The sequence below is a fragment of the Chrysoperla carnea genome, chromosome 3, assembly GCF_905475395.1.
Source record: "Chrysoperla carnea chromosome 3, inChrCarn1.1, whole genome shotgun sequence".
Classification (NCBI taxonomy): Eukaryota; Metazoa; Arthropoda; class Insecta; order Neuroptera; family Chrysopidae; genus Chrysoperla; species Chrysoperla carnea.
This window is the reverse complement of record NC_058339.1, coordinates 87,536,246-87,561,390: the sequence shown is the minus strand read 5'-3', so window position 1 is coordinate 87,561,390 and position 25,145 is coordinate 87,536,246. Positions and strand designations below refer to the sequence as shown.

At 29.3% G+C, this 25,145-nt stretch overlaps 3 protein-coding genes across 3 annotated transcripts in view; 2 read left to right on the top strand and 1 right to left on the bottom strand.

Moving 5' to 3' along the window:
* Positions 1-1,152: 1,152 nt before the first annotated feature.
* Positions 1,153-21,464, bottom strand: LOC123294749 (ninein-like protein). The gene is made up of 4 exons (XM_044875885.1): positions 21,352-21,464; positions 17,294-19,411; positions 4,049-5,303; positions 1,153-2,573 (listed from the first exon to the last, which is right to left on the bottom strand). The coding sequence occupies exons 2-4, from the start codon at positions 19,394-19,396 to the stop codon at positions 2,332-2,334; spliced, it is 3,600 nt and encodes a 1,199-aa protein (XP_044731820.1). The 5' UTR covers positions 19,397-19,411; positions 21,352-21,464; the 3' UTR covers positions 1,153-2,331.
* A 52-nt stretch (positions 21,465-21,516) lies between these two features.
* Positions 21,517-22,416, top strand: LOC123294757 (cytochrome c oxidase assembly protein COX20, mitochondrial). The gene is made up of 2 exons (XM_044875896.1): positions 21,517-21,652; positions 22,038-22,416. Exons 1-2 carry the CDS (start codon positions 21,629-21,631, stop codon positions 22,332-22,334), a joined length of 321 nt encoding a protein of 106 aa, XP_044731831.1. The 5' UTR covers positions 21,517-21,628; the 3' UTR covers positions 22,335-22,416.
* A 1,487-nt stretch (positions 22,417-23,903) lies between these two features.
* LOC123294753 (inositol hexakisphosphate kinase 3) overlaps positions 23,904-25,145 on the top strand; it is a 112,641-nt gene continuing 111,399 nt past the window's right edge. The window contains exon 1 of the mRNA XM_044875891.1: positions 23,904-24,043. The gene's annotated coding sequence lies outside the window, so the exon portion shown is untranslated. The remainder of the gene's footprint in view (positions 24,044-25,145) is intronic.

Genomic DNA, 25,145 nt, shown 5'->3' with positions numbered 1-25,145 from the left:
TGGCTTGTCTCTTTGCCAACAAAATGAAAAATTTTGCGCTCAAATTTTTGAACTATGCTCTTCAATTTTGCACTTTGATTTCCTTAACATCTGGGTAAACGAAGTTAAACTCTGGCGAAAACGCATTGCCAGACAGGATGTAAAAAATTCGCTCGCTATTTGCAAGGAAGATTCGATCCCAAAGGCTTCGCGTTCTGAGGCTTTTCAATTTTGCGTCGTCTAAAAACATACCTTAGATCGACAATGTCTGAAGATCCACTTAACAGTTTGGCCTGATTCAATATAAATCGCAGTGTAGAGGTCAATGCGCACGGTGTGGAAGTATAGTTTTATTGTATAATATGATGAACGAAAGTTTGAACTAACCTCCCCCCTCCCGTCCTTCCTGGATGCTTCCTTTGATCGGGCTTGTTTAGTCATTTTTTTATCAAATCTTCAAGACGTCGCCTCTATTATCAAATTGTATATATCTTTTACCGTTCTTGTTTATTTTGTGCAATTGGGAAATGAAAAATCAAAATTTTTAAGCATAAATTCTCCAAATTTGATAAATATGGCATAATATTAAATACACCAATTAATTTGTCAAGACTTATTTAGCACGATTGTATGGCTAATCATGAAAGAAGCTAGTAAGAGAATCCATTTTGATTTACAGGATTTATAAATTCTGTAATTGTGATAATAATTAAATAATTTTTCTAAAAATCAACCATAATTATAACGAAAAATTACATTTTTAAATATTTATAATATTACATAATATTTTTAACGTTTGTTTCTTTTTTTTAAACATTTATTTTCTTTTAAATATTATTAACAATTTAGATTTTTAAAATGGGTATTATTTTATATAACTTTAAAATAACATCATCGATTTTTTTTGTTCAATTAATCTTTTTTAAATAATAATTCTATACAAAATTAAAAATATTTATTAACTTAATATTAATAATTTAAAATCAATTCAAATAATAAAGATAATTTTAATAATAAAAATTTGAATTGATTTCTTTTAATTTATTAGTAAAATCTCTTAGAGATCATTCGGTTTATTTTCAAAAATAATTACAATTTTTATTGATCATAAACATATTTATATATTTGTATTTTATAATCAATATTTTTATTTTAATAATTAATTATGGATGGAGACTGAAAATAAATGGTGGTTTTTCTAATCTAGAAATATTATAATAAAAGTGAAAGTTCTTTAGTTTTAATAATATATGCCATAAAAAGATTATTTTTTACTTTTAAAAACAAAAAGCGAAAAAATAACATAAATGCCGGTAATCCAACTCTTAATCTTTTACTTTCTCGGATAGAGGCTGCCATGAACTCATCGATATGAGTGGAAAATAATGTAAAACTTTATCCCCTTCAATTTTTCAGAAGTACAAGCAGAGTCCCATAAAATTAAAGGTGTTACTGATTGTTTTCTTTGATATTCGTGATTTTGTCGCCTATGAATATGTTCCAGATGAACAGACCGTCAATAAACAGTACTATTTGGTCGTATTGGAGACTGCTGGAGAAAATATGCTAGAAACTGCTGAAGTGAGCTACAAATAGCGCATTTGGGCAACGGTAGGTCATACAGAGCAGCAGTTTTAAGAAATATATGGAGAAAATGTGACACAAACTTCTTTGAATTATTTGTTTCCGAAACGAAAATTGCCACGCATTAATATTCATTTCCAGTCAAATGAGCCCATTTAGAAATAGATTAAAAAGTCTTTGGAAAAAAGACTTACGTAAGTGTGTAGTGTCAATGTAGCCAACTGTGAATAATTACACACAGTTGAATTAGTATAATCTAATGAAGATGAATTTCGCATTGTCGTTTCCAATCTTGGCGACAATTCTGTTAACTTCGTACAAAATATTAAAGTATGAGTGATAAGACTGTAAAAAATAACCTATTTAAGTGCATTCAAAATCTTACTTAAGTCTAATTTTATTGAATTCTCAAAATAATTAATGTTTCAAGAACGTTACCCAACTAAACTTAAAATAATATCAGTACTGAAAATTGGCATCTACAATCCAATATTCTATGTCATGGTAAACGAAATTCTAATTTAAATTTTTCGGTTTCGTAACCTAGCTTACTCTTACTAAAGAAATTTCACTTGATAGTCTAAATAAATTCAAAGTCACACAAAAAAAATTTATAATTATTTAAGTCAATAGTAATTTCTCAATAATTTCTAAGAAATTTATGATGAGTTTTCAATGTTGTGTTGACTAGCTAAATATTAAAGAAATAGGACATATATGTGACTTTTAATAAATAAGATGTTGAAAATAATGAAGAATGTCTTTTTTTTAAACTGAACTACTATTGTTCATGTTGCATTGTGATAGCACAAGGCAATGATGTTCCAAGCGTTGTACAGTTGCAAGTAAATAAGAGTTTTCTATATACAAATCTTTTACAAGCATATCTGTTCGTGCTAATTGTTCACTTTGATCGTTTGCTATATGTGATTGTCGTTCTAATTTCTCTTGTGTCGTTTTTAATAGATATTGTAGATCTGTAATTTCGCCTTTGTGTTGAACCCATGATTCTGTAATATCAAACAAAAAATTAATTGTAACAAGTGAAAATAAACAGTTGACTGGGTTAATTGTGGAATCGTTTGTTTTTTTTTTTTTTTTTTAAGTTACACGGATAAACAGTGATGGAAAAAATGTTTACAAAATTGTTAATTTTTTTATCAGGAATATTTTTTTACATTTAAACTTTAGTTCTATTCCTAACGGTTTACAAGATGAGTCCTACGAATGCAAGACCCAATTGACCTATGTTACTAATTTAAGAACTCAACCTCATTATTTACGTCCTAAGCACGTAAATAAGTGCACATCAAACTTTCAGCTCGATATCTCTTTTCGTTTTTGAGTTATCATGTTGACAGTCGGACAGACGGACAACCGGAAATTGACTTATTAGATGACTTTTATGAACACCTATACCAAAATCGTAGCATCAATATTTTTAAGCGGTACAAACTTGGGACTAAACTTAGTATACCTTAACATATTTCATATATACATGATATAAAAAGTGAAGGTTTTTGCACACGCCTACTCTTCAAAATCAGCTAGGGTTGGAAAGTATATATATGTTGAGTTAATGTCAACGAAGTGCCTTTTGTTTTTCTGCATATTAGCTTTGTGAACTTTACAATAACTCCAAATGGAGCAGTGGAATTGAATATACGCTTGCAGGTTGAATTAGTGTCAAGGAAGAGTCTTTTGGGAGTGTCAACTTCCCAAGTCCTACTCTTTTTTTATGTCAAAATATAGACGATTTTATATAAAATTCAAAGCGTGGAATGCTCTCTACATTCTTTCTTTACATTAGCTGATTTGAAGACCACACATTGAATTTCACATTACAATTAAAATTATTATCCACTTTTTAGTACAGTAAAGCGTATTTTTTAATTTTTTAAACTAAAATTTATTTCCTTATTTTTTTTAGCCTGGCTAAAAGATAGAGAATGCGTACCATTTGGCCAGATAAGGTATTTTTGTAAAATAAGGTATCTAATGTCCATCAAAAAACAGCTAAAATGTGATTTTTAAAAGAAAATAATAAGAGCAAGATAAAGATCTAAACAAGTTTTTAGAGAAGGATAGAGAAGTTCACATGAAGCACAAAGTAATAAGAATAAGATAAAGATCTAAATAACTTGTTATAGAAGTTCACATCAAACATCTTTTGCTACGCTAGCGTCATTTTGGCGGATTTTTGAGTTTTAATTTGCGGCTTACCGCTGGATAATTTGCTCCCCATACAAGATGGCTTTTCTTGTTTCTACCCTCTATAGTTTCGACCTGACATAACCTTTCGCATGTGGAGCGGGTACTATAGACACTTAGCCACGTAGTCGTTGCTATTAATGTCAATATTTCAAGATAATATCATTTCATTGTATTATTATTGTATTGTAAAGTTAACGTGTATATTGACTTCTAAGCTTTCATTACATTTTTTAGTTACAAGCGTGTTAAAAAGTAAAAATTAAATACTTACGATGTAACATACTCTCCGCTTGCTGTTGTTGTCGCCGTAATACTTGTTGTAAATGTCTACATTTCTGGTCAAGTTGATGCAACAACCCATTTAACTCTTGTAAATTTCCAATACTTACACGACATATTTGCTTATGTATATTTGTACCACAATTATTGATTTTACTATTTAAATTTGTAAAACCACGCATACCTTTCCATTTAAATGTAATAACTGGTTCGTCAATTTCTTTGGCTTTATTTTGTAATTCAACAACTTCTTTCATTAAACTCTCCTTTTGTTTATGCAGATTTAAACATTCCTCATCTAACTGTACTTTAATATTACGTAATCGTTTTATTTCATCTTTACGATATGCTTTATCAGATGAATTTGCACTGTGTTTACGTGTTCGATGGACGTGTGCTTGTGGTGGACTATTCGTTCCGGCTGTAAATACATTATCATTTGGATTTGTCTCCAGAGAATTTGATTGTGAGTAACTGGGTAATTTCGTCCATGTAAATGTATTCGACATAGTTTCCGGATCTGTATTTACATCTTTTTCAACAACTTCAACACAACTTTGAGTTTCAGCGTCCATTGTTTCTTTTTTCATTTCTAATTTACTGACAATTAATTTTAATTGTTCAATCTCCATTTGTTGTTCCGTTAATTGTTTTTCAGCAGTTTCTCGATATGAATCAAATTCTTCTTCAAGCTCAGTAAATTGTCGTTCGAGTGTATTTTCTTCAATCACTGGTAATTTATTATCCTGTGTGGATAATTGTTCTTCAAATTCGCTCATTTTATTAAGTAACTCTTGGAAATTAAGATTCGATTGTTTTTGTTCTTGATCGAATAATTGTCGTTCTTCATCTAATTTATTTGCCCAATAATCTTCGCAACGTTCGTATTCGTTTCGTAATAAATCTAAGCTTACTTCTAAATCTGAACAGCGTTGTTCAAGTGCTTTATTTTCAGCTAATAATCGTTCCATTCCATCGGATGTGGCTGAGACGGGAGGTGTTGAAGATGACGTTCTTTCAACATCATTCTCTTGTGACAATTTTTTGATAAATTCAACATTTTCTATTAATTTCTGTTGAATTTCGGTAACACAATCTTTAATGTCACATTTTTCATTGCAATTTTCCTCGGATATTGCAGTTTGTAATCCCATTTTTATATCATGTAAAACGATTTCTAATTGTTTACACCGATCTTTTAATGAATCGATTTTTTGTTTCTCTGTAGGATTTTCACTATCTTTTACCTGTGAAAAAAATAAAAATTGTTAATTTTTGACTAAATTATTATTTTAAGAGAGAATTTGCATTCCGAAACGAGAAAAGTTTATATATTGTACGATTAAAGCAAGAATTATTCTTCGAATTATTGATAATATCAAAAAAAGGGAGTAGCTGTTAAATTTAATATAAGCACGAGCTAAATAGAATATTTGAGTAGGAATTAAAAAGATATTCAGGGGCGAATAAACTCATACTGTTAATGCGCAAGGTTGGATTCGCCTCTGACCGCTTCTCTCGTTTATAATATTATACTTAAAATAAAGAGTGGCTAGATGGAGGCTTTTCAATTTTTAAATCATTTAAATTTTGTTTATTTTGGACCCTATTTTCAAGATATCATTTTAAATCGCTCCAAAAGATCACTTTCGGAGACAACTTTAGACGATAAAAAATGATCGTTCGAGCGTCTAATCAACCCGATTTTGTATTTTTTGGATCAAAGTTACCTTTTATACTGAATTTTATCAAATTTAGAAACAAAAATTTTCCTCTCAGTATGGGATGAATATTTTGTTACACTCTGTGTTTTAAAAATATTTTAAACAAACGCAATATTTAAAATCAAATAACTTCTCTATTGGTCACAACACAAGGATGGCCGTTCTTTCCATTATAAAACAATCAACACTTCCTTCCTCTTCCTATCATTAAAGATAACTATCGTACAAAACATACCTTTTATCGTTTCAATATATCCACAAAACTTTTAAATATTTTTAAAAATCACGGAGAAAATTAATAGTTAAATAATATTATCAAACAGTTAGCACTACACAATTACAACTTTTCATGATACACTAATTTGTAATAAAAAGAATAGTTTAACTAATTTATTTCTAATTCCAATAACAAATTTAAAAAAAGTTGTTTTGTCTTCAAAAAAACCATATTTACACCTACATATAGGAATGACATCATGGAATAAATTAAATAAATATATAAATGCACATATTATATCTTATTTGTAGACTAATAGACTAAATATATTCCAAATAATGCAAATGAAATTCTGGTCTATTTCTTTTAATCTGAACATGTTTTATGTTTTATGTAGTTGTTGTATAAAATGATCAAAAATAAAAATTATTATGACTGAATAATTAATATTTAATTAAATTGTTGTAGGTACATGACATTCTAAATAATAATTCTTCCATTTCATTAACATTGAGTTTTTTTTATTCAATTTAAATTGAAATTAAATAGTTTTTTGAAATTTGAAATAATGGGCGAGGTTTAACCTAGGGCCATATTTCTTTACAATATATACGGTAACATTAAAACTCCTTTCTATGTATACGTACGACCGAAAATGTGTTGTTTTCGAAATAAGCACAATAAAATGAATCATACGAGAATTTGTGGTTCGGAAAATCGGTAGTAACGGTAAAAACACAAAATACTTTGTATGCGTATTTAATTGTTTTGTAAGTTTCACACCCGGTTTATATGTAAATATGCAATTGATAAAAAAAATTAATTAAAAAAAAAAAGTCCGACTGCGTTAAATAAAAATTGAAAAGAAAAAAACAAACCCCTCACTTGGACACTCGAATTTAACTGGCGGGTGTCCATAATTATTGGGAAGATTTGAGTAGGTTCTGACTGATCGCAATGTTTTCTACTGGACTGGGGGTTTTCTTTTCATTTTTTATTTAATGCAGTTGAGTTTTATGATTTTATTAATTTATTATTTTTTTTTATTTTATATTTATTATTTTAAAATGCCAATTCAATGATACCCCACTTCACATATTCAGTGATTTTCCTCCTTCGGGCGCAGCCCTCAAGCTAAAATTCATATAGACGTTTAGCCCATAGAGCGTGAAAATAAATAATCCTTCCTCCTAATCCTTCTTCTAGCACAATCTGGTTAAAAAAAATGTACAATTTTCCTCTGTAGTATAAGATCACCTGGTAGCTCAGAAGTGGAGCTACTAGCTAAAATACCTGAGATCGTAGAATCAACCCCCCCCCTGGGATGAGTATTCTTTTATATCAGTACCTGATGCCTTGATTGTTACGTAGACAGTACAGAGGACGTTAAAATCGAAAAAGAGACCGAATAAGAAAGTATGTATAAGCTTTAAAAATCACCTTCATAGTAAATATTGAACTTTTACAATATAAATTAATGCGGCGAATTAAAAAAATTACCTCGACAGTGAGAAAGTGAAAATCTTGGCACTGAAAAGGTTCTCAACTCGACCTATCTAAACTAAATCAAACTTTGACTTTTATCCCAAAGTTAAAAATAATAAATATGATAAATCCGTTTTTAATAGCTACTGATACTGTTTAGGGCTAAACTGTTTGTTCAGTTTGTGTAAATTTATTTTGTACAAATCGAATAACCTTTAGAATGGAGTACATTGTATAAAAAAAATTTGATAATGGACTAACAATAAAATCAATTTTATTTTCAATGTTTCTTAAGGTCATACGTAATTTAATTTTTTTATGAGTGAATGGAGGAAGCCCCAAGTGTTTCATATGTCGGCCCTGATTAAGAGTTTATGTGTGAAATGATGTATAATGTGTATCTACATTAATCTTCATGAAACAAATATTATGTACATGTTTATGGAGAATTTATCCAGAATTAAACATGACACATTAGTCTGGGCACCGAAACATTTTGACATAGTCGTTAAAAATAACACACTAACACAGACAAAGTCGCTTTAAGAGAAGAGTTGGTTGGATATACCAGAAACCAGACTTGTATTATTTCATTTGGAGGTAGTTTTTACGTGTATCAAGCAAAAATTTGAAAATACGATATTTATTTTTTGTTTTTTAGGTATTTTGCACATAAAGGGAAAGAACTTCAATCATGCATGGCAATATATGACAGGAAAGAAAGGATGTCTTAATATAGTTAGAGGTTTAGAAATATGTGACAGACCGTGAAATGAGGGAAAAAGAGCCTTCCCTTGGTTATCCAACATTTCTTTCCTAGAAAAGCTCTCTAGGTGTGATCATAGGCGCCGGAGATAATTCTTGTTGTACTTTATTCAATTTGTAGATTGTATTCAAAAAAAGTTGAGTATTAGAGGAGATACGTAAAATAATGGCGCTTTTTTCTACTATGACTAGCCATTTTAGATTGGCAACGGAACAAATACAGTAGAGTATCGATAATCGAGACTCAATAAAAAGCAGGGGGTGATTCGATTACTGGGATTCTACGGAAAAATCATTATAAAATATAAATAAAATAAAGTAAAGCCTTGGAATGTATGTAGTATGTAAGCGAGACTGTACATACAGCATTAAATACGTGTTATTGTCATAGAGATAATATCATAGAGCTGCAAAGAGACAGCGCGTATAGCTATAGAAAGACAGGCAAAATAGGCTTGCATAGTTATCTTCGTCTCTCTTATATTCCTAAAATTTCTGTGTTTTCTATCTCTCTCACTGCGGCCAAAAATTCACTTAATGCGTTTCCTATGCCTATACAGCTGTGTGGTATTACTTCTATAGTTATTGTGATGTTATTTTGTTTTTAGAATCACAACAATGAACAATATTAGATGTATATGTCACCGTAAAATCGTAAAATTGTAAATTTGATTTACAAAAAAGGATTAAAAATCACCCCAACCCGTGCTAACGCGAACCAGACCAGAAATGGGCTGATTTTCGATAATAGGTGTTAGTGTCAGTTGGAGTGGTTTTTTGGAACCAGTTTACAATCTGACGGAAATTACAATATTACGTCGACAAATATACAAACAAACAATATCATTTTTGAGTGCTTAGCGGAGGGTGGTGTGGAAAGTGAGGGCGGGCGAAGTGTTGCGATTATTAGACGTTTCCAATTATTGAGACTCTACTGTACACCTTTGCCATTTATATAATAGTAATAAATTTTTAGATCACGGTACTAAATTGTTTCAAAATCTAATTACAAAATTCAAACAAAAATTGTTTACAAAAACCGCAAATGAGATATTTCAATTAAATATTTTTCATAAAATTTAAATTATGCGTGAAAAAGAAATGCGTAATGTTGTGTGTATGTTTGTTAAATGTTATGAAATGAAATTTGAAAATCTTAAAAAATTTATATGCGGAAATATTATCACGCAAGATTTATTTTTATACATTACAGTAGAGTCTCGATAATCGGAATTCAGAGGTATTCCGATTACTGAGATAATATAAATAAAATAAATAATAGCAAAAACAGCATTGAAATGTATGTATTTAAGCGAGACTGTACACACATAATTAAACACGTGTTATTGTGATGCTATTGTATTTCTATAATCATAACAATTGATCATATTAGGTGTATATACAAGAAACAATGTCATTTTTGAATGATTGGTAGAGTGGTGTGGAAAGTGCGGGAGGACGAAAAGTATTCCAATAGAGAATATTTATGAATTTTTGGAATAATGATCCTTATCTTATTATCCGCACGTTATCGTTATAATTTGTTTGCTGGTTGGGAGATAGGTAAAACCCAAAGAAGTGCAACAAAAGAAACGACACCAAAAACCGACATGTAGGCTACCTAGGAACTAAAACTTTTTCAATCGAAGCTTGCCATAAAAATTTTGGGAAAATGCAAAAATATTTTTATAACTGTCAATTTGTATTTTTTGTCAAAATTTTATGCTTTATCATTTGAAAAAAATTGAGTTGAAAGTTATCAGAAGTTAAAGATAACTAGAGATAGATTAAAGAAAGTGCAATAAAATTTTTATATTATGTCATAATAAATATCCTGATCAAACCAGACAGAAACCAGAGAAAAAATATCTCGTAAACAAAAAAAACTAAGCACTACATTTATGATGTACCAAGGTACGAAAGGAATGTAGTTCCTACCGGGTGTCCCACGATACCTCTCGCTTTTATTTTTTGTTTAATTAATAGCTCATTTATGTAACTAACAGCAGAGAAAAATTATATGCCAAATAACTATAAAACAGCCAAGATAAAAGTCATCCGAGATTTGCTTATACCTCTTTCTAGCAAAACAGAATTTAACATGGAGTTCTTATAGCAAACATAGTATATGACGTCTAATACTATATATGATCTCTCTGTCTAATTAGTAGTTTAAAATGCTTATACATCCGTATTTCTTAAACAAGTATTTTCATATTTTGTTAAAAAATTCGAAAAAAAATTTCATGAATATTCCCAGTTACTAGATGTTTCCATTTATCGAGACTCTACTGTAATTAGAATCTGAATTGTTGATATTATTTATAAAATTAGTCGATTATGAAATTTATATGATTTTAGGTACTTGGATAATATCACGTATATAGACCGACTATAGTCGCATTACCGCACGCTGTATTAATTTACACACAAAATTGCACGTATCATCATTATTATAATTAAAATTTCTTATCTCACTAATATTAAACTTTGGTATCATCAATTTGATAAAATCTTTGCATTTTCAAAACAAAAACAGTATTTTGCATCAAAATTGTAAATACTAAAATATTATCACCCGGCTCCACCAAAGACCAAAAGGTTGTTTTCAAAGTACAGTGTTCTTCGAGTTTATTCGATTTTAACAAATGAAAAACCATACTCAAACAGTTCAACTAACTTTTCATTGAATGAAAAGGCAAAACATATCTACTTTATTATATATTTTAATGTGCTGTACTCTTTTATAGGTGCGTATGGTTAATTAACAAGATTGTAAACAAACATTTCCGTTAAATATTATGTATCTATGGGCGTTTTAAACTATAGTTCTATTTTCTATCGCTAAATACAGTCTTTCTTAGTATTAAAATAAAATATATTTATGCAAGCGCATTTCAGCAATATTTTTTGGTACTGTTTGAGGATATTGCGATAACAATTAGATCAACGTGTTCTTTCCTCTGTAATTTAGGCATGTAAGATTTGTTTGGGCAAGCAATATCTTGTGAAAAATTATGTTAGTCTAAATTTTTGCCTAGATCATCTTGCTGACTGTGTAACTTAAAGTTGCCTTAGTTATTCATATTTTTTCTTTCCCTTTTATTTTGGGTGTACTAGTTTAAGTGGCAAGACTCTCCCATCGGAATATTTGCATTCCTAAAAATAAATTCAGGCTACCTTAGGCCAAGGTGCTTGCAACCTACATGGATTTAAAAACCTAAGATTAACCTGTCAATATGGATTATCTCACTTTCGTTTCTAAAATTGAGATTTTTTAAGCGTACGTTAACTCCCCATACGTTTTCGCCAGGAGGATGTTCAACCAGAATATAGGTAATGGAATATAATAATAATTGGTGCACGTTATGTCTGTTACAGATACAATCTTCACAGAGAGGTCGTCCTTAAAATTATGTAAATTTTGAACCGGTCCGATCAGATTCCATTCAGAATGTCTTTTTATAGTACATCAAGTATGTGCATTTATATTATTATTTTGTAATCGAAAACATGAAAATTTGATTAATTTAAGGTAGTGAGATCATCAAGCAATTTTAGATTTAGGGTTGAAATTATTTGTATCTTATTTTCAACTTTGATGATGAATTTTGTTATAAAATAATTCTTGTAGACGAAAAATAAGAATAAAATTTTCCGATATCTGTCTTGGTTTTCGAAATATAGATTTTTTTAAATTTCCACCGACTAGTTTTTGAGAAATCTATGAAAACATAATCATCCATTTACCGTTTTACCATAAAACCAATGTTAAGTAAGCCTACTTTTGAAGTCATTTATTTATTTATTCAAAATTAAAAAACTTTAATCACGAAAGAGAACGATCCGGAAAAGTAGTCGATATTTCCAGGAAGAATTCGAAATAGAATAATACCAGCTTATTAAACTATTTTTAAAACAAGCACAACTAAGTAATTGCACTACATAATTTCAAAACAAATAAAAATAAACTGTAATCGTAAACAAAAATTTACATCCCAAAAAAAAATTAACAAGAAAACTAAACATACCAAAAAAAACACAACAATTACAAAAAATACACACACAAAAATCACAAAAGTGCAGTTCTAAGTGAACACATTAATTCTATTTAAGCTCAGAAAAATAAAACAATAAAAATAATCTTATCAGAAAAAAACCACTCATAATAATTTACCCGTTGAAAAAAATTCTAAAAAAACGTGAAAAATTCAAAATAAAAATTCCTACAGCTTCTCAGAAACACAAATATTATTAAAAAAACACAAATAAATAAATAAAAAAATTTTATTAAAAAAAAATAAAATAAAAGAAATTAAAATTAAAAAAAAAAAATACAGAATGGTGTGATAAATAAAAACTGAATAAACATAAAAAATCAAAATAGAGTTATGGAGAAGCTGTAGGAATGAATTTTATTTAGAAAAGAAAGGGTCAGATAAAAATAGAATGCTATAATTAAATTATATGCACATTCTAAAATATTATGCGATTCCCACTGCTTCTCCAGATTTATTAATACTAAAAACTTTGTTGTATGCTGAATGCAATGCAACATAAAATAGTCGTGTCAAAATAGACGGAAATCATTGAAATCTGGTCATTTTGTATGCAGGTCGACGAATCGACATCATATTTTTAGAAAACACTAGTAAATATACAGGCTGGGCCATTTTAATCAGCTCGTTTTGTAGTTAACCAATCAAAAAATAACATAAACAAAAGTTGCAGAGTTTGATGAAGGACAAAATGTTCTGACATCAAGTTATTTTTTGACTGGTTAATTACGAGCTATTACCCATTATAGATTAAAATTAAAAATGGTCCACCCTGTAAATAGATCAAAATCTACACACTTAGAAAGTGCGATTTTCAAAATTCAAAATGGCGAATCAAATATAGCAGATTGTGAAAACGAAATTTTAAACCAGAATAAACGAACGTAAAGTCACTTTTCACTATTCTAATGTGAAAATTGGAAAATTCAAAATGACATATATGTTCTTAAGAAAAATTGCTTTTTTATAGTAAAATAGTGGATGAATTTAAACAAAAATTTATACTCGAAATTTTCAAGCTTATTGATCACAATTCGAATGGGAAAATTGAAAATGGTTGATCCAATTATGCGCAACAGACAAAGATGAAATCGCAAATTTAAACATTTTTTTACTTTAACCTTTTACGTTCCTAAAATGTCAATAAACAATTAATGTTTTTTCCAATTTTCAATACAAATTCCTGAACAGCGTGTTCGAAAATACTTAGAGTGAAGAATTAGTTCACTTTTGTTAAAAATAGCAGTTTTCTTCTGTAGAACTATATGTCAGATTGGAAATGCTATCTTGAATTTTCCAATTTTCCAGAAAAATCGTGATTAGCGACCTGGAAAACCCCCTTATAATCTACAAAGCAATTTCCCCTTAATAGCCTACCATGTTGGATCTGCTATTTTGGAAATTTTTAAAAAAAGTGTAGATTTCGACCTACACATACTCACAAGTATTTTCTAAAAAAAAAATCAAAAATATTGATCAACTTGCCATAAAATCGGCACAAAACTGCTATTTTGACACCACTAAAACCAACATCATAAACTATATAAATGCATTATACCAATAAATTGAAAGTTTTTTTTTTTACTACTACTTCCTAAGCGTTTTAAAATGAATCACACATGTGTTCAAAGAATTGTATTGATTTTGAGGATTTAGTACAAGAGTTCTTTGAATACGTTTAAAAGCATCATATATTTTTATTTTTATTATAAGTTCAGTGTCCTTTTTTATGAAAACAAAAAGTTCAGTGCTCCGATTTTGACTTAATAGATTTACTGGAGAGTAAAAATGTTGTCCGATGGTATGCATATATTAATTTGTATTTAATTTATACTTGCATATTCCTATACATGTGCCGGGTGCATATTTTATATTAAATTGTCCCGGATGCATCAAAAAATCATAGATGTTTATCTTAAATCTAGATAAAACAATGTGTCACTTAGAAATTTCTATTTCCTGATACTAGCGACTGCATGGGTTCAGCCTTAAACGAATGCAATTCTGAGTTCAAAATATGTGCAATAATAACTTTTTCTAGAAAAACTTTTATCGAATCGAAACAAGAAAATTTACTGTCCACTTTTCCAAACAAATATCTCCAATGAAAATGAGTTTTCGCGCTAATAAATAGGAAGTTACAATAAGTAGGAATTTTTCTAGATTGGAAAATAGTTTAAATACTTTTCGTCGAGAACAACCTGCCTTATGATTACAGCAAAACCGTTCTTTTCAGACAAATTCGCTAGTATGAGTAAAAACTTCAAAAGGCAAAGAGAAAAAATTGTTTATAGTATTGTCACTCTTCTCTATAAATTTTCCATTCTCAGAAAACACCAGATACTCTCAGTTACGCAAAGGAAATTCAGAGATTCATTCAGTTGAATTCGTAGAAATAACAGTCGAGTGTTTTTTTATCCAATAAATAGCATTAATGAGTTAGTGATTTAATTTTAATATAAAATCTTTGAAACTAAAACGATTTGTTGTTGTTATATAATTTTTCTAATCTCTATTTATATAATATTACAACGATAATATTAATGTACCTGATTATAATCTGATCAGTGATGGATTAACCATTAGGAGGAGTAGGCAACTGCCTAGTGGCCCCAGGCAAAGATCAAAAGAAAAAAGGTAAATCTGTAGGAAAAGGGCGCTATATAAGTTGATTTACGAAGAGTAAACAAAAAAGGGAAAGAAAAAAATAGGCAGAAAAGACAAATTTTTTTATGGGGGGGGGGGGGTGAGTGTGTTTTACGAATAGGGTTTAAACTTTCTGCTTGCACATTAACTCTTTTTGATACTTTAAAAAAAAAGTTTAAGGTTTTATCAAGGTGCTGTGCTTATCATAACATAAAATGGGTCAAAACTGATTAAATTTTTATTATTAACCGAATTGTAGTCATAGATTTAATGAGAAAAAACATGATCAATTGAAATATTATTCGTAAATATTCCAATATGGCACGTAGACGCATTATATAACATACGGTGGGGGAAAGTGAATATTCTTCGAGATCAATCTGAGTATGATTGTTTCAAAAAACTCTCTTTTTCAATAAACTTTCAATTTATTAGCCATAACAAATAATAAATTTTTTTTAAATATCTAACAATCACCAACATAAATAAAATACTGATTTTATAAAATTAAATTTTGTAAAAAAAAAAAAATTAAAGCTGAATAATTATTAATAATACTGATTATTTGAAGCCAGTGTGAATCAATAATAAATACAATACAATACATATAATATAATTTGTGTGTGATGTCGCCATGCCATCTATAACAAATCTATTACACATGCTTTTTTTATTCACAATCTCAAACTTAAACGCCATCTCTTTAACAGAAACAACACCTATAAAATTTATTATTCTTTTGTTTTGACTATGGAAGGTTAAGTTGTTTCAACAGTGTGTGCACAATTAATGAAGTTGTGTCTCTTCTTTAAAAGATATTCTCGACACAAAATCTTAGCTTCTAAACGGATGAACCAATTTGGTTTTTTTTGGTCTGAAAGATAATTTAACGAGAGGGTTTTTAGCTATGTTTCAAAAAACCTACTCAACCGTTTGACGATCATCACCTTTTTTCTAGTTGTTATCGGGTACGAAACCCTAAACTCGAACTTCAAACAAAGCTAAGAACACTTTCGATCAAACTATCTTTCAAACAGAAAAAAAAAATCAAAATTGGTTCAACCGTTTAGGAAGTAAAATGACACAAAATCTACTTGAACTGATGATATCTATTTCCTTTGTCTGGATAAAATACTGATTCATTTCTTGAAGAGGAGTGTGTTTTCTTAAACTCTTAGTGAAATCTAATATTATTTGAGAATGGATAAATTCGAAAGTAACGAAGATTAAAAATCATCAAGTTTTATACGAATACCACTGACGTCTGTATAACTGGATAGTGCTGAGCTTTTCTCTATTCAGTTATATAGAGATCAGATTTTTTGAATATACATTCATTTTTACATGAATAAATGATTTCATATATTATAGGATAGATATCTTATAATTAAAAACTGTTATGAATATGTGTTTGTTATGCAAAGGAAATAGAAGACAGTGTGAATATCAAGTGGGTGCAATATCTTCATGGTACATCTCCTTCTTGAAATGCACAGCCTCACTAAATAAGCACGTTACAATCAATAAATTTAAATCCATAATGCTTTTTATGTTTGAGATTGTGAATTAAAAATACCTTCTAAACATTTGTATCAACAATAAACAACCAACAAATATCACAAAACTTATTGTAACATTATTTTAAAAATTGATTTCACAATTTTTTGTTTTGTAAATAAATTAATAATATGTATATTATAATCGTTTGTAAACGATATTAGTAGGTACTTTTTCAACAGTATTCATAAATGGAAAATTGGGTCCCTAAAATCTAAGTTATAGGATTTACGTCCTCCTTTCTTAAAATAAGCCCCCTATCTAGAAATAGACATGATCTAGATAAAAATTTCTATTGTATACAAATAAAACTGTAGCTTGGTAAGAGTATCGAGATAAAATACGAAGCAAAACAACTTTGTAAGTTCGTTGCTGAAACGTCTTTCAAGGCGGACAGGAGGGAGAAGGGCTGTTCGTTTTAATGAAAAATTAATTTTTTAATATTATAAATGAATTTTTAAATCCCGATGTCTAATTTTATTTAGTTAATTCCAATTAAAGTTAGGGTGGGCCATTAGTTACACGTTTAATAATTCTACATACGAATTTCTAAATCGATTTTCTAACTGTCTTAAACTAAGCGATGTTTAAAATGTTTAATGAAGAGATTGGTTTCGACAAATGTTATACAAATTCAGAAAAATATGAATTCATGGTATTTTTAATAAAATAAAAATTATTTAAAACTGTTATCGTGTTATTGTTTTAGTTTTCAAAATAAAACTGGTTAAACAACGCGTGGGTGTGTGCACAAAATATCGAATTTATTACAAAATTCAACTCACCAATTTCGTAAGCATCGGATCAGATGAAACGTCATGCCCGTAATTAGCTAACAAATTTTCAAGATATGCAACACGTGCTTGTAAACGTGACACATCATCTTCAAAGCCTCCATCACTACTCGTTATCGAAATCGACGAATCCGCATAATCATAATCCACATCCAAACCAGTCTCATTTTTATGACATTTACGAAGTTTACTAATTCGTGGACTCTCCTCTTCATAATTATTTGTTTCCGTTGACGTATTGTGACATGAAATTTCACCACGACGTTTAATTGCATTCCCTGATGAATTGCCAACTGCCAAAGAATTCTCCAATTCAAGTGAATTTGGAGGATTTGCTTTTTTCAACCGTAAAGCCGATAATTGTGAGTTAATCGATTCCAACTCAATGCATAATTCATCATTTTTATCTTTAAGAGCGGTATTTTCAAATTGTAGATTTGATATTTTTTCTAGATAGGATAACATTTGTTCTCGTTCACGATTTCCTTCCATATCACAAATCTTTTGTTTTTCACCTTCTAGCGTCGTAACACTTAATAATAATTGTGAATTTGATTGTTCAAGTTCGGAAACTTGTTCCAACAGACTCTGATTTTCTTTTTCTAGTATCGAAACATCTTCTTGGACTGTTGATAATTCCATTTTTAATCGCATTTCTTCCGCTTCTAAGCTAGCCACACGTTTCTCTAATTTATGACTCAACAATGTAGCTTGCTCACGTTCTCCAGTTAATTGCTCCGTTAAATCTTTAACTATATCTGCATGACGTTGTTCCAAATGTCGAACTTGTTCCTTGGTTGCCTTCTCCATTTTAGCATGGTTATCATCCACTTCTTGAGCCAATAAACTCGCACGTTGGTTCGCATCATTTATATCACTTTTTAATTTATCCCGTTCCGCATTTAAATGTTCCATTGCAGATTTTAAACACCGAACTTCAGATTGATATAACGCAAGTGAAGCTTGTAACAACGATATGTGTGGATTATTTGGAAATATAATCGATTCATTTACGCTACCATTTATGTTACGTAACTCGTCATCAATAACCATTGCTAAATCAGCGATATTAATTTGATTTTTAGTAAAGCCTAAGTCACACAATAAATTATGAGCTGAAGTGATACCAGCGTTCTCCCATATATCAACAATCACATCAGAATTTATAACACCAGAGCCATCTGGTCCTAGCGTAATAAACTGTGCGAAGTTATGTTTTTGAAAATCTGGTTCAATAATCATACGATCATTATTTGTCTCTGTCCTGCATGCCATATCACTTGCACGAAACAACTCCAAAAATGAATTAAAACTCAGATATTTATCATCACTTTGATTAATTTTGGAATGTAATTTATTGATTATTGAATCGGAGATTTTATCAGTTCCAATATAATCAATAACCGTTTTTAATTCCCCCATTGTTAATTTACCATTTCTACCAACATTCAAACGTTTCCATAATTCACGGGCCATTTCACGATCAATTTCCCGTTGTTCCGAAGGGGAGCCAGTGATGGGGGAGAATATACATACTTCATCATTCTGTTGCCAGTTATTAGAATAAGTTCCACTGTCTGGAAAGCTTGTACATCGCTTTAGTTGAGTGTTTCCTTTACGTTTTTTCAACGGGTGTACATCACTATGGGAACTTGATCGTTGGATTTTATTTACTTTGATATCAGATTTTGATTCATTTTTCGTGTCATCCAATTCATTTTCGATACGTGGTCTTGATCTTCTACCATATTTCTTGGCTCCGTAAATATATTTTGGTGAAACTTCACGATCCGGTGATTCATCGTCATCACTTATCGATTTGTTACTTAAATCTTTTGGTGTATCAGAGTCAGTGATTTGGCCATCGCCTAAAATTGAGAGTAACGCTTCTTTAAATTCATAGAAAGTTACATTTTTCTTGTTCCTAGAATTTAGAAGGCAGTGTATTAAGTCTGAGCCACGTTCTTCTAATTGTAGTGTACAACATAATTGTGATAATCCATCTCGATCGATTGTTCCCGTTTGATTGATGTCGTAGTTGTTAAATACAACGTATAACTGTTGTTCATATGGATCGAATGTCGTCGGATCCATTATTTGGCATTCTAGCTGTGAACAAAATTAATTCTTTTTAATTTGAGACTTCATACAAAAATTAAAAATTTTCAGTATTTATGTATTAAAGGGCAATTTACGAAGCTATAGTTGAAATTTGGAAATAATATTATGCACATCGTCGCATGTTCCCTTTATTTAACTTTAAAAGACGGATTTCATGCATGTCGATTTTAACTGATTGGCATGTTATAAATTGTAGACTGAAAAGCTTGCCGATTTTAGCAAGCATAATACTCATCATTATGTACACAAGACATTTTTAAGTCTAGTGAATAAGAAACAAGCTTTTGCTTCTACAAGTTTCCGTGTTACAGTCTCGGAAAGACTAGTCAACATAAGATTGAACTAAAACAACCCTTTGGTTGACCATTTCATTGAGGCTGAAATTGTTCAGGCCAATCATGAAGCCTGAAATGTTTCTTCGCAAAATTTCAGCCTTTCTATTTAAAAATGGTCTGACAAAAGATCATGCTTCGAAGATTGGCAGACTATTGAACGGTTTCAATTTTCTGGCAAAAAACTTTGATGTTTGGTAAATGATGTTAGAACTCATTGCTATAAAATGAAAATGAAATGAAAATCGCGCTTCTCACCACAGACGACACAAATTACAAAAATAGTAGTCTTATAAAAGATCAAGGAGCGAAATCCCAAGGAAACTAGGGATGTTTATTGATTCTTTATGACTTTACATGTGTGACTTACGGCGCCTATAGGCTAATTCGAAAATCTGCGATTGCGCAAAATGACTATTTTTTACGTTGTTTTTATATAATACTGTTAATTAATTTAAAAAATGTAGGGCAAAATATAATAGTAAAAAAAAACCTTTGATTTCAGACATATCTTTTTTTTCTTCAATTTTTACGATTTTTAAGATCGATCCTTTGTAGTTGATTTTTAAGTGAATCGAGTCGATTCAAGAATCGAATCTTTTGAAAGAATCGCCCATCCTTAAAGGAAACCATAATAATCTCCCCTAGATGGCTAGAGTATGCTATTTTTAAAACTTTAAGTTAGCATTCATATTGCATAACAGACCGGTTTGATATTTATTATTTTTTGAAAAGTTAAAAAGTAAGACGTGAAGACTATACTCACTATAACTTATGTGCTTATTAATTTCATTAAAATTAATGGTTTGTTCATTTAACCCAACAAACCATTGTCAATTTTAATGATAGCTTATAATTTTAATTAAATAAATGAAAATAAATACTTAAGATCTTTATTTTACAATTTATTAAATAGCATTTAAACACGTTAAGGTCATGTTAAATAACTTAAAATATCAAATGCTTCTACTTTCATCTCATAATAACCTTGGTTTAACATTTTATTATAAAATTAGTCCATTGTTTGAATATTATAAATCATATAATTCACACAGATTTTATTTCATTTTCACTCAACCGAAACAAATTATTTTTCATTTTCCAAAAATTCCTATGAATTTTCCCCACAAAAAAAGACTACACCTTTGAGAAAAATTTAATAAGTTTTAATTTTTTTGCTATGTCATTTTCCAAAAATTTACTAGGCCCAGAAAATTAATTATTTTAATCATGTAAATTTTTTGTCTTTCAATTAAAAAAAAATAGGCCAAACAATTATAATGCATTTTAATTCATTAATAAATTAAGAAAAATTATTTGTTACCATATTTAGAATAAAACATGGCTTGTTTAACAAAGTAGTCGACATTTTTATTTGTCGATATATTAAAAATAAACTAAACAGAATCCGTTAATTAGTTTGCACTAGTTTAATGCATTAATCAAATAACATAGCGGTTCTTTGTTACAAGCCTTGTTAATGTATTCGATTGTATATGTTTTGATGTAATCAATTTTATTAACATTAATTTTAAAGTAAAATGATGTTATCAAAATACCATGACAACATGAAGACATTAAAAAGAAGTTACTCACTTGGTGTACAATACTTTTCAACAAACTTTATTTAAAACATGAAGCTTTTTTTAATTAAACTAAATTTTTTTAATTATTTTGATTGAAAATAATTGAACTCGAACTGAATTTGCTTGTAATAATTTAATATAATGTAATTTACAGTTATGTCAAACGTCAAACGTCTCTGAAAGTCGACGCGACGTTAGTGGCATCTATGGATTTGTCAGTGAATATTATGTTTTAATGCAGTGGTGTTATTCTTTGCTGTTAAAAAAAATACATGAGTTAAGTCAAAATGGATGAGACAGACAATAGCAAGGTAAAATATTTTATTTTTAAAGATTTTTTTATGCCATGATTCATTTTGTTTTCATTTTGCTTGCTAAATTTTTCAAAGAAAGGGCATTTTTAAATAATCTAGTATCTAGTTGATTTTCAATATCCATTATCCATCTATCAAATGTGAATAATTACGTTTTAGAAGTAACACGATCAATCAAGCGTTTCAAATCTAATGCCAGAGTCACACTTAAAAATTCAATATCATTTTGCTATTCATTTGAGGATTTTGAGCAATAATTTTGTCTTGAAAAGTGATATTAATTGAATGCTAATCTGGCATTTTACAATTTGTTAGTCAAATGAAAATAACTAAATATACACTTACGAAATAAATGTTATTAATTTTTATAAACTTTTCTCAGAGTCTCTACTTGTTTGGACGAGATGTGTCCAAAATACCATGTTTTCGTAGTAGCTTTCTTTATGGTATGGGAGGTGGATTTGGTATTGGATTAATGTCATTTATGATAACCAGTAAACCACGATTGTCTACACATGTAGGATTCAGTGGGTTTGCAGTTACAACTTTAAGTTATTGGATGTATTGCCGTTATCGATGGTCTCTGGATAAATTTGCTGTAACGCAACTTCAACCAGCTATGCGAAATAAAGCATTGTTTGAAGGAACCAAATTGGACCCAGAAATAAAAGAAGCTTAAATGTGATATAAAGTTTGATACTTAGTACCATGTAGAAATATTTTGAAGTATTTATTTTAAATATTAATAAAAGTATATCAAATGTTGTTTAATCTTTATTTTGACCTTTAATAGCTAATAGACCAGTAGTTCTGGATTTCATGCTATTATTTACTTCTTCTTTCTTTCAAAGTAAGTTTTTTATGGGTCCATAGTTTTTCTCTTTCTTTGTGGAAAACCTGTCTTTCCTTGTTGCGTGGTTTGCGGCTGATTTCATCGGTAGGTTTGCAATGGTTATGTCCCATTTGGCGGTTATTTTGGTAATAATACTGTAGTGACTTTGATTTCAATTATGGTTGGTTTCTATGAAAATTTATTTGAAGGTACACTACTTGACAATTTTCAGCAGAGATTTAGAGTATTATTACTTACTTAAATTCAATTATCTATTGTAGTTCTGAAGTGAAATTCTAATTATTTAGAAATAATTCGCATCTTCGGAATAAGGTTAGGGTCGCGATCTCAAATTTGACTCTTGCTTTCTCCATGAATCACCAAAAGAAATTTTGCACATTGTAATTCTAAGTTTTCAAGCTATTACTCTTCAAGAAATAAGGCACTTATAATACATTTTCGTAACAAAAAGCATGTTTTTCAATGCTTTTAATAGAATAAATTTAGCATTGCCTCGAAAATTTCAGTGTCACATAACAACCTTTGATTCTTTTCAATTTTATAAAAAATATTTCTCTGCCAATAATTTTATATCGTGAAAGGGAATTAGAGACACGCGTACAAAGTTTATCCGGCTATAAAAATAAAATACAATGCCGTATTGATTGTCAGACTAATTTAAACTTCATGTCATAACTCACAGATACAATCTTTCAATTTTATATAAAAAGTGAGACTTGGAATGAATTTATCGTACGCCTGTGAAATAGTATTGATTAATAACTCTCGCATCTTGAAATTTTCTTATACTTCACAGTATCCTTAAATAAGCTTAAAAACATCGTTCTCTACAAGTGTTCGAATTAGAAAATTAATATCCGTATATTTTACGGTCTCATTGAAACACAATAGAATACTAAAATCTTTTTCATATGGATCTCATAGTCACATACAAACCATACAAAATTATTGAGAATATAGAAAGTCGTAAAGAAGTTGTATTCAAAATTATTGGAGAGGGTCAAGGAAATAAAACGTATAAATAGACATGCGCACTTATCAGTCAAATACAACATTTATAATCAGTTAGCAGCAGACAACCTGAGAAGGTGGATGTTTATTATTAAATGAAAGCGATGCTCGAATTTTTTTTATAAAAAAAAACTCATTAATCAATTATTCATCAAATATTTGCTTTTATTTTATAGAATTATACAGAAATATCATTTTTATTTTACAATCAAATCTGGATGTACAGAAAAACGATAATTTTATGTAATTCCCTTTTGTAATTGTTTTTTTATTTTTATAATTTTATTTTTTTGGTGTCTATAATTTTGTATAAACATTATCATATTCTAAGTGATTATTTGTATATTTTTTATTTTGATTATTATTATCGTTTTTGGAGAAATAGATGAATAAAAAAAAATTTGGAGTGGGTGTGTTTTAATTCTTTGTGCATCGATCTATCCTGCGCTCTAGTGTACAATCTTTGTTACAAATGTAAGTAACTTGGCAACGTTGTACTCTTCACAGCTGATTTGTTTTAAAAGGTAGGATTATTGATGTTGTTTTGTTTTATATAAAAAACATGAACACTTATTATGTTTTATTGTTTAGATACAGGTGAAAGTTAATCGAACATGATAGAATATTGTGGTATAAAACATTTTCTGATTTTTATCACTAAAAAAAGAGTCATGATTGATTATATTATGAAATATTTTCAGGTTTACTATTTACAAGAAATGTCATTATGAAATTTAATTTTTTTTATTGATTATCTGTCAAAAACAATTTTGTGTTTTTCTCGATTCTTCAGGATATAATTAATTCTGTTACCTTTTGTGCAACTTTTTGTTTTATTTTATTTATAGGTACTATTTCGAAACCTATTTTTATAGATAAATGATTTATAAATTTATAATTTATAAATTCATTGTTATACCTCGAAGATTTTGAGATTCAATTGCCTTTTATTATTCCAATTGATCTTATTTGAATCAATCACACCTCCTCCCCTCAGCAATATAGGGGCTCTAGTTTAGAGTTTCTGTATAAACGCCTACGATATATCTATATTCATTAAATTTGAAACTATTTGAAATTTATTTAGCCAAAAAAAAAAAAGAGAAATCACAGTTTATAGATGAAAATGAAAGTGAAAAGAGCAATTTAATGCCATTGCGTTATGTGGAATCCCGTGTACAAGTTTATGAAAGCATCTATCACATCTCTACACATTTTTAATGTTTTTCAATTGATTCTATTATTACTATGAAATTTTTTTGGTTTTCTGAGCTCTAGAAGGGTTTTCCAAAGCTCAAAATAGACCTTTTTAATCCATTCTGCTTTAAACTAACCGCAGTATTGGCCTTAACTGGCCCTGGTAATAAATGAGTAATGTCGCAAGCAAATCCATTACATCTAAATCTTATGAGAAAACTCGCCAATTAAAGAAGAATATGTTTTCTGATGTCAAGGCCAGAGATAACGTCGACTTAGAACCCTAACAAGCACTGTTCTGCAAGCTTTAACAGGTGAAAAATGAAAAAAGATTTCATGATTATTTGTACTTGTTTCACATCAGCGACACAATTAAATCAATCAGTTGTGACCAAGTGTGACCAATCAACCAGTTGTGATCAGTTGTCA